The 15,483-nt window shown below is 39.9% G+C and overlaps 1 protein-coding gene and 1 long non-coding RNA gene across 4 annotated transcripts in view; one reads left to right on the top strand and one right to left on the bottom strand.

Annotated features, from left to right (window-relative positions):
- LOC138433517 (uncharacterized) overlaps positions 1-14,405 on the top strand; it is a 57,860-nt gene extending 43,455 nt beyond the window's left edge. The window contains exons 2-3 of the long non-coding RNA XR_011254337.1: positions 12,737-12,832; positions 13,763-14,405. This is a non-coding gene — a long non-coding RNA (uncharacterized lncRNA). The remainder of the gene's footprint in view (positions 1-12,736; positions 12,833-13,762) is intronic.
- Positions 1-15,483, bottom strand: part of PRUNE2 (prune homolog 2 with BCH domain) — a 291,389-nt gene that overhangs the window by 3,896 nt on the left and 272,010 nt on the right. The window contains exons 16-18 of one of the 3 annotated variants that reach the window (XM_069576307.1): positions 14,284-14,382; positions 10,929-10,964; positions 5,810-5,857 (exon numbers count right to left, since the gene is read on the bottom strand). In XM_069576307.1, the coding sequence (XP_069432408.1) occupies positions 5,810-5,857; positions 10,929-10,964; positions 14,284-14,382 (183 nt within the window). The remainder of the gene's footprint in view (positions 1-5,809; positions 5,858-10,928; positions 10,965-14,283; positions 14,383-15,483) is intronic. The other 2 variants (XM_069576309.1, XM_069576310.1) reach the window with 2 other exon arrangements.

Genomic DNA, 15,483 nt, shown 5'->3' with positions numbered 1-15,483 from the left:
TTGGGCCATCATCCAAATAAAACCACTGTTGACATTTTTTCATGCATAGCACCTTTGATGCTTCCTCCCAGATAATATGTCTCAGAGTTTTAAAAATTGTATGTTACATTCATCAAAAGTACATTTCTAACGTGAAAAGTTATAAACTTGCTACTATATGTATGACCCTGGAAACACGAGGCTAAATGAAATAAGCCAGTCCTAAAGCTCATGTGACTGCATTCATAGGAAAGGCTCAGAAGACGCAGACATGGTCAGGAAGCAGGCTGGTGATTGTCAGGGACTTGGGGTGGGGCGAAATGGGAGTGACAGAGTAATTTAGAAGTGAGGAAAATGTTCTAAAATTGATTTTGGTGTTGCACAACTCAGTGACGCTATTGAGCCATTGAACTATGTAGTTTAAATGAGTAAATTTTCTCTCAACAAAGCTGTTTTTAAAAAGCACAACTCAAAATCACATTGAGGTACTACCTCACACCCATGAACATGGCTATGATCTAAAAAAACAGGGAAAAAGTGCTGACAAAGATGCTGAGAAAAGGAAACCCTTGTGTACCGTTGTTAGGAATGTAAATTAGTGCAGCTATTAAGGGAAATAGTATGGAAGTTCCTCAAAAAATTAAAAATAGAACTCCCATATAAGCCAGCATTCCACTTCTGTAGATATAGATTTAAAATAACTGAAAACAGGGACTTGAACAGATATTTTCACACCCATGTTCATGACAGCAATATTCACAAAAGCTAGAAAGAGGAAGCCACCCAAGTGTCCACTGAGGGATGAATGGATAGCAAAATTTGGTGTATACCTATGATGATAGGTTGCCATTTCCTCCTCCAGGATAATGAATATTATTCAGCCTTTAAAAGGAAGGAAACTAGAACATAGATGAACCTTGAGGACATTATGGCAAGTGAAATAAGCCAGTTGTAAAAAGACAAATATCATGTGATTCCACTAGAGCAAATTTATAGAGACAGACAGTAGAAGGGGTGGTGTACAGTGGGGTGGGAGTTCTGATTTAATGGGAATAGAATTTTAGTTTTGCAAGATCGAAAAGTTCTGGAGATTGGTTTCCCAACATGAATGTACTTAATATTACTGAATTGTACACTTGAAAATGGTTAAGATAGTACATTTTGTGTTAGCTGTATTTTATCATATTAAAAAAAGAAAAAGAATACTAATAAGCCAAGTGCAAGCATTACCCTGGACCACCCATCCCTCCCACAGGTAGAGGCCACTTTGCTCCCGAATCATCTGTCGTTTCCATGACAGCACGTGCTGGGTTCTGCGTGCTTCTGAAGAGTGTGTGTGCCATGTCCCTGGGTGTGAGGGACCTGCTTTCACCTCCAGGGTACATGTTGGAAACTTGTTGGTTGTGACTCCACTGCTTTCACTCTCACCCTCCAACATTTTCTAAAGCCAAAGGATTTGCCTGAAAAGGGCACAGCTACCTTAATGAGATGGATTCTTATAGCCTAAGAAAAACTTGTTTTTAAAGAATGTCTCCTGAGTTTGGTGACCAAAACAAAATGAATGTTTTCTTTGTCTGGCAGTCTATTTCTGTTTTGTATATAAGTTCATTTGTATCATTTTTTTTAGACTCCATGTATAAGTGGTGTCATGTGGTACTTGTCTGACTTAGTCTGACAAATCTCTAGGTCAAGTGAAAAGAATCTGGATACACACACACATACACACACACACAGAATCACTGCTATTCACCTGACACAATATTGTAAATCAACTATACTTCAATTAAAAAAAAAAGATTAAAACAAAGGAAAAAGGATGTCTATTGAGTTTCCAAATATCTAGGGAATAAGCTGAAAATGTCTTTGGGCCACTCGTGTCTTTCTTCTACCTCTTGTGAACATATCACAGTTTTCTGACACCTGCCAGAGAAATTGACCACAGCTAGTGGACACGCAGAGGAGGAAACGAAAGAAAAATGTTCTGTTTGAGTTGGGTAATTTGGGAAGTATGTGCGGATTTCGCTTAGATCTGCCCTTCCTCTCTCTGGAGGGAGGAAGGCCTTACATTTATATGTTGCAAAGGTTACTGTGCTTTACTTGTGGAATCTGCAGCAAATGTTCATTCTCATAATTGTGCAAATAAAGCTAACCCATCCACGGTACAGCAGTAGGGTATACTCCTTTGAGATACCCTCAGCAATTCTGCCATTTCTTAGCCCTGGGGCCTTGGCCAGGCTACCTGTCTTTTTTAAGTCTCCATTTCTGTATCTGTAAAATAGAACAGCTTGCTAAGGATTAGTCTAAAATGTTTTCAGTTGTACATAATGAACATACAGTACATGTCTCTTATTAGTAGCAGTAATATTAGTTGAGTAGTAGAGTAATAGTAGCAGTTTAGTGTCTCTCTGAAATGAAAAAACCATATCTCACTGCTTGATTACTCTACTTGCAATAATCTTCTGTCCTTTGGGAGTTTTCAGACCCAGTCATACTGACTATTAGGAGAGGCCAGGTTGTCATGGATATTAATCTCTTTTTTATGCCCTTAAGGATCTGACTTGTTTCCTTATCAACAGGGTTTTTACCATGAAGGTGTCTTCTTTTTATCCACTCTGACCGTTCAATCTTTTTCTAATATGCTTTTCAAAAAAACAGGTCTTTCTTGTTTCTGCTTCAAAAATGTATTTCCCAGCTGCAGTTATTCCCGAAAGAATATGTTAAGTTTGACTGATGATCGGAATGTTATTGCTGTTTACATGGTGGTGGCTCAGTTTCTTTCATAGACCAAGAGAATATTTATTAAATCAAAATTTGGAGCACACTATCTGAAAAGTAGAATCTGGGTCAAAATACTTGAAATCGTCTTGAAAAGTTTAAAGTATACATGGTCACTTTGTTCACCATCAAGTGAAAGTGAAGTCGCTCAGTCGTGTTCGACTCTTAGCGACCCCATGGGCTGCAGCCTACCGGGCTCCCCCGTCTCTGGGATTCTCCAGGCAAGAACACTGGAGTGGGTTGCCATTTCCTTCTCCAATGCATGAGAGTGAAAAGTGAAAGTGAAGTTGCTCAGTCGTGTCCGACTCTTAGCAACTCCACAGACGGCAGCCCACCAGGCTCCTCCATCCATGGGATTCTCCAGGCAAGAGTGCTGGACTGTGTTACCATTCCCTTCTCCTCACCATCAAGACACCTCATAAAAATCTGAAAATAACAGACAATTTTGAAACACTTGATTTTTCATACTGACTTTTTTTGTAAACCTTTTAGGGTTTAATTTATCCCTTCAGTTTCTGGTACACAAATGCTGAGAGACTGAACTTTAATAATCGAGTTTATGGAAAGAGCAAGAATATAGTCAAAAGTGGATGCTTTTTAAGTAAATGCAGGAAACCACCTGAAGATTACAAGACAGCAGTGGTCTTGTGGAGCTAATGAAGCTATGGACAATGCTATTAATTTAAGTCTTCTCACATAGACCCACTTCTGGACCATGTATACTTTTTATGTAAGAATATAAAAAGTCATGTTGCAAGTTTTAGGAGATGAATGAAAAAAATAAAATCCAAACCTGAGTGTGAAGGAAACAAACATCTGTATTACTTTTCAAAATAGTATGCTTTTTGGAAAAAAACTTACTTTTAATCAGAATTCAAACATGAAAGGAGCATTCCTCACTGGGCAGACGGGCTTCACTTTCTATAATTTTCCAGTGAGACATAGCAACTTTTTGATAATTTTCTATAGGCTATTTTTGGCTCCTAATGTGTGTTAAATGAGGTTTTTTTGTTCTTTGTGTTTTACAAAGTATCAGACAACATTGTTTAATGATAAACCTGTTTTCTATAGGAAGAGTGGGAGATGGACTTAACCTTCCCTTCTCTCTCTGAGGAAATGGGAGGCCGTGACAGCATCAGTACCCAGTACGTCTTATTCTTGCCCTAATGGAGTTCCTTGGAAGAGTCTATGCCCGTTTTTCAGCGTATCCATTTGATACTAGCTATAGAAGGTGTAAAATGCTTCCACTCAGAAACTAGAAGGTAAATGAAGCCTCTTAGTCTGATACTAAATAAAGCCAGAAATCCAGAGCAGGAGGTCAGCAGAAAAAAAAGTCTTGGCCACTCTGGCCCCTCATCCCAGATCTCATCCTCCACACTGTGATCATGTGCCTGGTAAGAAAGAGCTTAGGAAAGAGAGGGCTGATGAAAGGGGAAGCAGGGAGACTAACATTTTCTAAGAAATGGCAAGTAACATAACCAATTTGCAACATATCCCCTCCACCCCCATCCCCATGCCCAGCCCCGGAATGAAGCCCAACCAGAAGCGGTGTTTTGCCCTCTTCCCAACCCAGACAGCCTAATATACAGATGGCGAGCAAAACAGACAAGGCAGGCAGAGGAGTGGGTAAGCCCGCAGATGTAGCAGCTGTATGTAGGTCCGTGAGGGGACCTTCTGCCCATGCAGCTCGTTAGCTGTAGGTGCAGGACTCTGCTCTAGGGGGCGCTGCTTTGCTGAGAAAGGGATGATTTGCACAAAAAAAAAAAAAAAATCTTCTTTTAGATGGACTATGGTATTTTTGTTTTGTGGAATTTTCACGTGGCAGTTTGCTCGAAGCAATTGCTGTCTTCATCTCAAAAAGGTGGGACCAGTGAAACCTTCAGAAAAGTAGCTGTGCGATTTCAAAGGTCTCCTTTACGGCTTCTGTTCTTTGTCAGTAAAGACCTTCCCTTGAGTTTTTGTGCATAAACTTCCTTATAAGGTCACCACGGCAACTCCCGAGCCAGTGCACCGGGATTTTCCAGTTTCCCTTCAGACCTCCTCCAGGGAAAAGAGAACAAAAGGTGAGAATAGCGGATATATTTAAATGCGGGTCTTTGCCCCTCCTTCTGGATTCCTGTGAAGGAGGACAATGTTAAATTCTCCACAACTCACACCCAATTAAGAGCTCCTGATTGGATGGCCAAGTTCTCTCTGAGAACATGATGGTGACCACAGCTTATTCCTTGAAACTGGCCACACAGCAGTGAACTCTTTTGTCTTAGGTGTTAATTTTGTCCTCCCTGGTTAGATCAGAGGTTGAACACCCATTCCAGCACCAAGGCCACCTGTCTCTGATTTTAAAACCACAACCACTGGCTCTGGAACTGCACTGCAAAGGCTCTGGTCCCAGCTCCAGGGCATTCTTTGAGCTGAACAGCGTTGGATTGGTCAGTTTCTCTCTCTATGCTGCTCTTTCCTTATCTGTACAATGTACTTCCTTGGCTTATTCTGAGGATAAACATGAGATAGGGTGGGTGCAGCTTTTTACTTAGAACTTGGCACATGGTAAACAGATGCTCAATTTTTATTTCTCACAGGATGAGACTAGATGGACAAGATCATTTCTAAAGTTCCATCTAGGCTCAGCTGCCTCTTGAATTTTCTAAATAAGGATGTTTTTTCTCCCACCCATCAAAATAATAATTTCAAATGGAAGTCCCTACTTTCACTAATTAAAACATGGATAATGTCATTCAGAAAACAGTTGGATTCTTCTTGCCCAAACACTTTTACATCTGGCTCTAATATTCATTTTCTCCTCATTTTAGGGCTGGAAAAATAGAACACCGAGTAAAAAGTTGGGTTTTCCTTAAGACATCTAATGGTGATCATGAATGAGATGGTGTTAAGCTGACACATTTCTCTTTAGGTTTATAATTTCAGGCATAGAGGACATGAAAGCTGAACATCTAAACGGTGTTTACCCAATCCTCAATGTATTTTTCTCTTTCAGAGCCCAGCCATACAATACAATGAATAACCACATAATTGTTAATTGATGGTGAATTCTTACTCCTTCTCCATAGAAGACATTTCTGGATCATTGTAAAGGCAGCTAGTTCTGAGTGCAAGGGGAAAAAAAAGGAAGCAGTAAACATTCTCTCTACTGTTACCACTTTATAAACAGGACAGATTTGAACTTTTTAAACTGGTTAGACAACAGAGGATAAGATGGTTGGATGGCATCACCGACTCCATGGACTTGAGTTTGAGCAAGTTCCGAGAGTTGGTGATGGACAGGGAAGCCTGGCGTGCTGCAGTCCATGGGGTTGGAAAGAATCAGACATGACTGAGTGATGGAACTGAACTGAAACTGATTAGTCTGGCCCCATCGCTACTACTGAACACATCTAATCTGCGCCTGAACAGACGATGAGACTAAGCTCTGATTCCTTTACCATCAGTTTTGCAATACAGTAATTGCTCCTGATTCAGAAACATAAAGGGAAGACTGAAAACTCCCAAGACCTCCATGTTGCTTCCATCCTTGTTATTTTCTTCCTGACTTTTAAATCTATCATGTTCAGTAAACAGAATAATACAAATTTTTTTTGTAACCCACATAATATTTTATGCACAAAGGGCAATCCCTCTAATTTTATTCATGTATGAACCCAGTTAACTTTCAGTTTTCACAACAATGAAGATTTTCCAAGACACTAAAAGGGAAAACGCCACTGTCAGCTTTCCTTGGTATTGTCACAAAAAATACCTCACAGCTCAGCTGTGTTCATGTCAAACAAGCCAGTCCTGACATTAACCGAAACTGATCATGTCCAGAAAGAAACATGTAACCATAAAATAAGGAGAGTTTTATTACTGTGTATGAACATGTTTATGCTTGTTTGTGTAATATTAAGCTGCTTTTGATATTCTGTGAGATTCCTCTGTTAGCAAATTTCAAATTTGCTTTATATTAATTTCCAATTATACTTAACACTTCAACTTTTTACTTTTCCCCCTTTGGTAAATATTTTATTTTCAGCAAACAAACACTATTTTAAGAGATTCTGCACTGCGCTGGTGGCTCAGACAGTAAAGAGTTCACCTGTAATGCGGGAGACCTGGGTTTGATCCCTGGGTTGGGAAGATCCCCTGGAGGAGGGCATGGCAACCCACTCCAGTATTCTTGCCTGGAGAATCCCCATGGACAGAGGAGCCTGGTGGGCTACAGTCCATAGGGCACAAAGAGTTGGACAGGACTGAAAGACTATAAGCACAGCATAGCACTCCTTTTTATATGTGAGAGCTCCTTCTGTAATGTGATAATTTCACAAGCAAAGGTTTCTGTCTACACATAAGAGGTGTGGTTATTAACGTTAGGTATTTTGCAAATGGCAGAAGGCTAGTTCCTTGAGAAACCAGAGGCTTTCCCCCCTCACTCCCTACCCTTCTCGCTGGTGGTGCTATTTTTATAGAAGACAGTTGGCAACTCTAGTGAACAGGGGCAGTCAGGCAAGCGTTGACAGTTGCTAGAAAAACCTAGTAAAGCTGAAATGGAATCAGGAAAAGGCAGGCAGTCTTTTAAACCTAGCGTTTCTGCTTTTTAACTTTGCATAACCCTAACCCACTCCAGTACTCTTGCCTGGAAAATCCCATGGGCAGAGGAGCCTGGTAGGCTGCAGTCCATGGGGTCGCTCAGAGTCAGACACGACTGAGTGACTTCACTTTCACTTTTCACTTTCATGCATTGGAGAGGGAAATGGCAATCCTCTCCAGTGTTCTTGCCTGGAGAATCCCAGGGACGGGGGAGCCTGGTAGGCTGCCGTCTATGGGGTCACACAGAGTCGGACATGACTGAAGCGACTTAGCAGCAGCAGCAGCAATCCTTTCAAAGCAAAGAACAATTTAGAGTTCATGTACTACTGTCACTCCAGAGGCAACAGATAGATTCCTCACCATCTGCAAAATAAGAATGACTCTCTATGTACAATTTATCCTCTTAAAAATATTTTCTTTCCTGTTCAGAACTTAAGGTTTAAAGAAAAAATAAGACTGGCTGAGGGAATCTCCTTCTGAAAGTCAGTTAGAGGTGAAGGTGGTACATGTGTGTATATGGGAAGAGAGTAAAAGTTTAAAAACACTAATAGGACTAAAGCCAAACACTGAACAGATTGAGAGGGTATATGTTTGCTTTTGTTAGAAACAGCCTGAAGCTTTCTAGTTAAGGTCACATGGAAAGTCAGGGGGCATCTGTTCATAAAAGGAACCTGTAACCATAGATATGCAGTGATTATGTTTTCTGAACTGCAAGTCATCATCTAGTGTCTGTCCAAGGATTGGGGGACCACTTCAGAGGCTCCAAGGCCGTTAAGAAGATATAGTTAGCATGCGGAAGTGGTAGGATTCTGTGGGGTCAACAATAAAATTCCTTCTCCGTCCACATTCTCGGTTCCTCATAGCTATAATGTCACCATCAGAAGAGGTAAAATTAATGGGGAATTCAGACACATGGCTTACCCTTTGAATTCAAAGCAAGAGCATAGACTTCTGAGGACAAATCTGATTATTTTTATTCAGCCATTTACTTTAAGGCAGTGACTCTCCAAGCAAGGTCCTGAGACTGGCAATATTGGCATTGCTGGGAACTTGTTAGCAATACAGATTCTCATGCCTGCTGATCAGAAACTTTGGGGGTGAGGCCCAGGACACTGTAGGTGATTCTGATGTGCTGTTAAGTTTGAGAAGCACTGGGCCTCAGCAGTGATCTTAGTCTTATGCACATTCACCAATTGATGAAGCAGAAATTTATTGAGCATCTACTATGTCCTAGGCATGAGCTTGCTGCTTCCTTTAGGAAGGCGATCAAGACATCTCAAGACCAGCCAAGATCATTTAGATCTTTGGGGAGAGTGTCTGTGGAGGTAGATAAGTGAACAAATGAAGAATTTGAGAGGAAAAAGAAAGCTACACAACTAAGCCAAAAGTGATAAACGTTCTCTTATGGTAGCTAAGCAGGAAGAGTAGAAATATAGAGGGAAGGTATCTATTGAAGGAGGCAAGATTTTAGGGCAATAATGAGAGCACATGACTATGACTCCATAGTGGGTTTGGCTGGAAAATGATTGATGTTCCCATTCCCTCCCTATATTTTTGTCTTGAAAACAGCTTCTTAATTTAATAAATCTGTTATCCTAAAAAAAAAAAAAAAAAAGAAGAATTTGAAAGGGAAACTAATCGCTCACTCTCTCTTTGGGGAATCTCATGACAGTGCAATTTGAGCACAGATAAATGCTAACAGGGTACACTGGACCACTATACACTATAGGCACATTTAACGGTAATCTACACTAATGCTAAGCTTTCTACCGCAAAAACCTTTCCTTGAATTTTTAACCCCAAAGATCCATGCTATAGGTAAATAATTCTACAGATTACCTGCTACAAAAATGTAGGGGAAAATATTTTAATGGATTGTTTTCATGATGAACTGGCATTTATACCTATATAGGAAAAACTTCACTAACTTAGATCTTACTTATTCAGAATTTGTAGCTATTTAGACATTGTCCAGGCTTTCTGCTTTTGCAATACCTATTAAAATAGGAACAAGTTATAAGAATTAACAGTGTAAGCAACTTTTGCAATGAAGAAGCTTGATGCAGCAAATATTCTTATATTTAACAGTGTCAGAAAAATTATTTGTGAACTGGAAATAAAATTACTGGATGTTCTTTAGAAGCACTGTTGAGTTGACTTTCTATTGATCTTACAGCTCTGCAGAGGCAGATATTAACTTGCAGATTTTTACTGAGCAGAGATGCAATAGTTTCTGTCCAGTGGAAAAGATCACCCTGAGGTACAGTTTATTGCCCTGTTGAACATTAATCAGTTTTGTATCTAAACCAACATTTTTATCCTAATGTTCCTTTATAAATTGCTTATAGATATTTAGCTTTTCAAATACTCTTTGAACTGGTTTTAACAGCTTACTGGTTCCTTGATTAAATAATTAGTTGAATCAAATCATTGGCATGTATTCATTTTATACTTGCATTAAAGTTATGATTTTGCTATTTTGAAAACTATAATAATAGTGAGCAATATTTTTTGTACTCATGCAAATAAGTCAGAAGCTGTTAGTTAAGCTATATTTCCCAGTCACTGAAGAGGAGTTTTTAAAAAATCTTGGAAATTCAGGAATTTGGCTCTACAGAAGTATTTCAAGTTGCTACCATTTTTCTGCATTAGTATGAGTTAGTGAGGTTTTATTGCCTCAATGTATGCAAGTGATCATCTGGCTATTACACTATTCATGGCACTGCCTGTGATGTGTTTCTTTTGCTGTGGTGCCTAAAACTGCATATATATATATATATATATGTTTAAAATGTTTAACGGTAACAAGATAACCACGATCATTAGGGGGACAAACAGATTGTAGTACAAATAAGAGAAATTACATCTGTCATGGAACAAAGGAAACTTTTAAAGGGCAGCACTATTATCAGGATGCAAGAATAAAACACCAGGCATGCAGGTTCTCCCATTCCTGAAATGCAAGCCAACATCACTGCCAGCTGCTGAATGGAAACCAAGTCTTACTTAGCTGCTTCAGATGCTTCCCTCAGATCTTCATCCAGTCTGCATGAGCAAAAATTATCAGTGTAGAAAAGAAACAAGAAGCAAGCAGAGCGTGAGAGAGTCACAAAAAAGAAGTCAAAGCAGAGCCAAACGAAAGTGGAGCGTATGTGCTTTTAAAAACCAACCTTTGGAGCACTAAGACACATGCCTTCAATTACATATGGTGTTTTAGGAACTCCCAAGTCTGTGTTTATGTACGTTTCCTTTGCAAAGTCCTTCATAAAGAGAGATAAAAAAACTTGCAAGGAGACTGGAAGCATGCTGGCTGAAATAAAGCTGAAAACAGCCACAGCAGTTGTCAGGGCTAGTTAAAATTAGCTTGCAGCCTGGGCCAAGTCTGGGATGTATCTCGTTTAGTAGGTTTCAGTTGCAAATTAGGTTGACCTCAACAGCTTTAGACACACGACAAAGACTGGAAATGATATACTACAAGGGACTGATACCAGGACCTCTTCCTCTGGTAGCCTGTTGAGGTCACCCACAAGTAAGACACTGGTGTACACACACACAAAGGATCCAGCGTGAACTGTAGATCAGGAGATGTTTACCTCACACTTCTCTTATAAGATCTTTCTTCATCGTACCTTACAGGATAAAAAAACGAATGCAATGAGGAAAACGAGTGGACAGATGGAAAAAATGACAGGACAGTCAAAACATGAGAGGAGAAGTCTACCCAAATAATAGTCAAATTGCCTTTGGGGAGGAAACCTATTTATATTCAATACAATCAATTATTTTGAATTTATAGTTATATACAGCTGATCCTCATGATTTGCAGATTGCGTGTTCCCAAATTCACCTCCTTGCTAAACCATAGTTGCAACCTCCTCAGCAATACTTTGGCACTTTCACAATCACTTGTGGACTTTAACAGAGTGCCCAGAAATTTCAGTCACCTGAGGTGTGGGTTCCCAGCTGAGGCGGAGCCCAGCGGGGCTCTGCCTTCTCGTCTCAGCTCTTATGCTGCAAACAAACGGCCTTTTACAGTCTGTGTCGTGCCATGTTCATTTTTATTTTGTGCCTTTTTGCTGGTGATCTCTTTATTTAAGAATGTTCCCCAAACATTATGCTTAAGTACCATCTAGTATTCCTGAGCACAAGATGGCTGTGATGGGCCTTAGGGAGGTATGTGTGTGTTAGATAAGCTTTGTTCAGGCACAAGTTACAGTGTTGTTGGCCCTGAGTTCAATGTCAGTGAATCAACAATACAGATCAAGTAAGGTATCTTTAAACAGAAATGGACATAAATCCAGGTTGTATGTTAATTGGCAAATGAGAATGCCATGAACAAGCACTCACAGAAACTTAGCCCTGTGTTCCCCCTGGAAACAATGGTTCAGTATGTTATTCAGATCTGTAGGAACATCACTGCCACAAATAACAAGAACTGACTGTAGTCAGTGATTATAAATCTGATTTCAGACCTGGCTCAATTTTCTTTCCTTTAAGCCCTTTGATGCACTCTATCCCAGCTGAATATTGGCCTTGGGATTGGATGAGATCCTGATCTTGTGTAATGGGAAAGAGTTATGGTTTGTTACCAGTTTGAAAATGGCATAATATGAAAATGAGGCAACAAGGGTCAGTTACAGAAATGAGAGAAAGGACAGCCAGAGGAGATGGATTACGAAAGACAGGACACATGGGGAGGATATGCACGGTTGTAAGTTTCTTCCTCCAGAAGAAAATCTTTCCAAATAGAACCTTCCTTTGGAAGAAACTTTTCCCAAATAGAAAACCTGACTTGTAGATGAATGAAAAGCACCTCAGGCAAGTTTAACTTCTCAACCGAACTTCCCTGTGTGAACAGTGAGTTTGGATGGACTGGTGCTGAAGCTGAAACTCCAATACTTTGGCCACCTCGTGCAAAGAGTTGACTCATTGGAAAAGACCCTGATGCTGGGAGGGATTGGGGGCAGGAGGAGAAGGGGACAACAGAGGATCAGATGGCTGGATGGCATCACTGACTCGATGCACATGAGTTTGGGTAAACTCTGGGAGTTGGTGATAGACAAGGAGGCCTGACGTGCTGTGATTCATGGGGTCGCAAAGAGTCAGCACGAACTGAACTGAACTGAACTGAACTGAAAAGCAACACAATTACAATAAATAACATTCTGGCTTGTCAACTTTGTGCCAGGTGGCTCCTCAGTGCTTAATGTTCATGGTTCTCATTCTGTTCTCAGGACCTTGCCATGAATTAATTGCTCCTTGTTTTCTCATTTTACAGATGCTAAGGCTGAGACTCCGAGAGTTCTAAATAGGATTCCTGAAGTCTCAGAGAGGCAAGCTGGGGAGAACATTCAAATCTAATGCTGATCCTCCAAAGCACATTCTCTTCTCTTGTTCCCAGGGCCACACTGGGGGGAAGCATACTCACTTAGAAAGTGGCCAGTGCTCATTTCCACTTGAAGATGGAATATCCTTGTCATCTTTTGCATAATAGGAGGTGGGTACGCTAGTAATTTTTTTGGAGATGGGGTGCCTTCTTTTTGAGGCAGCAGGCCAGAGCTGTGAGTTGTGCTAGTCTGGGGACTCTAGGAAGCCAGTGAGGATTACATCCACCTTAGGAGCTTGTGCACGCTCAGCTTGATTCAGCTAAGCCAACTGGCAGTTCTCAACCCAATCTGTATCTTCTGTTCATACCTGACATTGGGATGCAGGAAAACCAAACTGCAGCTACTTCCGAGCGTTGCCTCAGAAGGATATGGGTATTTATTTAGATGGATATTTTATTTATCTAAATATACCCCTTATATTTATCTAAATATACACATTATTTAGATGGGTATTTTACAAGAGGTAAAGAAATCTGGAAATTTTGGTTCCAGGCTCACCTGGATTTAAATTCTAGTTCCATCTCTTCCTTGTTCCTGCTTCTACTTTGCATAAGTAAATATCTCCTTCCTAAATACATTTCTTATGTGTAAACAGGGCATTTACTGTGAGGGTTAAATAACGGATATAAATAGAGCACTTCTTGGACCCAGAACAGGAGACACACATTAAATGGGAGTCTTTTCCTTCCAGTTTCTGTGCCTTTTTTAAGTGAGGGGACTCTCTTTTGGAAGCCCGAATTGGGAGGTCCATTCTGCTCTCCATCTTATTGAGGAAGATAGGGTATCCTTGACTGTTTTCTCTGAGTTGATGGTTATCTTCCTCCCACTTTTAATCACACAGAAAGCCAGTAAATTAGACATAGTGACAGAAAAACATGATCGACAGTAAACGATAGTTCTTTGCAACAATTAACTAGTTAGGAGGGTTTATTTTCCAGCATCACATTTTTAAGCCCCAGCTCCAAGCAGTTGACTTTTTATTTTTACTGTTTTTGCAGCATAATCCTACAACTTTAAGTATCCATGCTTTCTACCTACAGGCTTTATTTACCAGGTACTGAGTAAGGAAGTCATTCCTGACTGCACCACCCACCACTCTGCTTTATCTTTCACCTGGAGGCAACCATGAAGAAATCAGAGAAAGGGGTAACTTTTTTCTCTTTCCCTTGGGTCAAGCAGATAAATTACTTTATATAAGGCAATGAAGAAATCCAGGCTATGTACAAAATCTACCTTTTGTGTGGCATGCAAGACAGAGGTAACAAATACACTGATTAGTGTTAAATGTATGCTTTCCCCCAAATGGTAGTAAATTGAAGGTGAAAGTGAGCAAATCTCAATAACACCATAGAAGATCATGAAAGTAGATCTGCAAGAACAGAACAGTTATCTCTAGGTTATAAGAAAATAAATATATTTATTGGAGAATATTTATTATTTGTTTTAAATGTAAAACAAAAGATAAGCCATTTCCCCTTATTCCAGGAGTGAGTTATTTTCTCATCTCCTTCTCTAGATAGGCAGTATTTCTTACCAAATCTTCAAAACCATCAGGACTTACTTGATGATGCTCTCTGGAATATGGATGCAATCCATTGGGATCAGTCCACTGAGTTCTGCTAAACTACTGACGTATTTAATTTTACTACTGAATTTGGAACTTGAAAAAAAGAAAAGAAAAAAGATTTCAGTCACTCCTTCATCCCTCAGACTTCTGCCTCTTCTTGAAAATCCTTATCACCTTGCCCCCAACACTCTTACTTAGAAGAATAGCTATATTATTTGAGTAGTTACTATGTGCCAGACTCTGTACTAATTGGTTAATATATATTAACTCTTGGGACTTTCCTGGTGGTTCAGATGGTAAAGAATCTGCCTGCAATACAGGAAACCTGGGTTCATTCACTGAATTGGGAAGATTCCCCTGGAGAAGGGAATGGCTACCCACTCCAGTATTCTTGCCTGGAGAATCACATGGACAGAGGAGCCTGGCAGGCTACAGTTCATGGAGTCACAAAGAGTCATACACAACTGAGTGAATAACACACACACATATTAACTCATTTTCTGTGATAGCCTAATGAGGTAGGTACTATTATTATTCTCTTTTTAAAGATAAGGAAATTTAGACATTAGCCTAATGAGGTAGGTACTATTATTATTCTCTTTTTAAAGATAAGGAAATTTAGACATAGGGAGTTAAGTATATGCCCAGATTTCACCTTCAGTCAGTGGCAGAAGGTGCCACTTATCTATACTGATTGGCTGTTTTATAAGAAGGTGACATTTTTGTATTACTAGTGTAATAGCAAATGAATTCTAAAAATATATCATTCCACTTGAAAGGGAACTTGATCAGGCATCAAACTCCCTTGAATGGTCTCTAATGAAGAGGCCTCCCCAGTCTACTGAGAAGATGCTGTCAAGGTCACGTCTGCATACATCCAGCTTTCACATTTTACTTGCAGTTTTGACTATGGGCTACTGGCTGTGGCTTGTGAACAGTCACTTCAAGTCCTGATAAGCCTTGGGTGAACACACACTACTAACGATATACCACATTAGGCCACTTCCTTCCTCTGGAGTTTCTGAGCTAAATTCAGATTTTGATTTAAAAAATGGAGGGGGTAGAATAAGAAGGCAGAAGAAGTCATGCCAGGAGGACACCTCCACACTAGAACGTACAGTTTTCTAAACAGCAAAGTGATTCAGTTTCTCATATTCAGATATGTATTTGTAACTGAATATTAAAAAGAATATT

This window comes from Ovis canadensis, chromosome 2, assembly GCF_042477335.2.
Source record: "Ovis canadensis isolate MfBH-ARS-UI-01 breed Bighorn chromosome 2, ARS-UI_OviCan_v2, whole genome shotgun sequence".
In the NCBI taxonomy this organism is placed as follows: Eukaryota; Metazoa; Chordata; class Mammalia; order Artiodactyla; family Bovidae; genus Ovis; species Ovis canadensis.
Note: the sequence above shows the minus strand (reverse complement) of the source record. Positions and strands in the feature narration are given on the sequence as shown.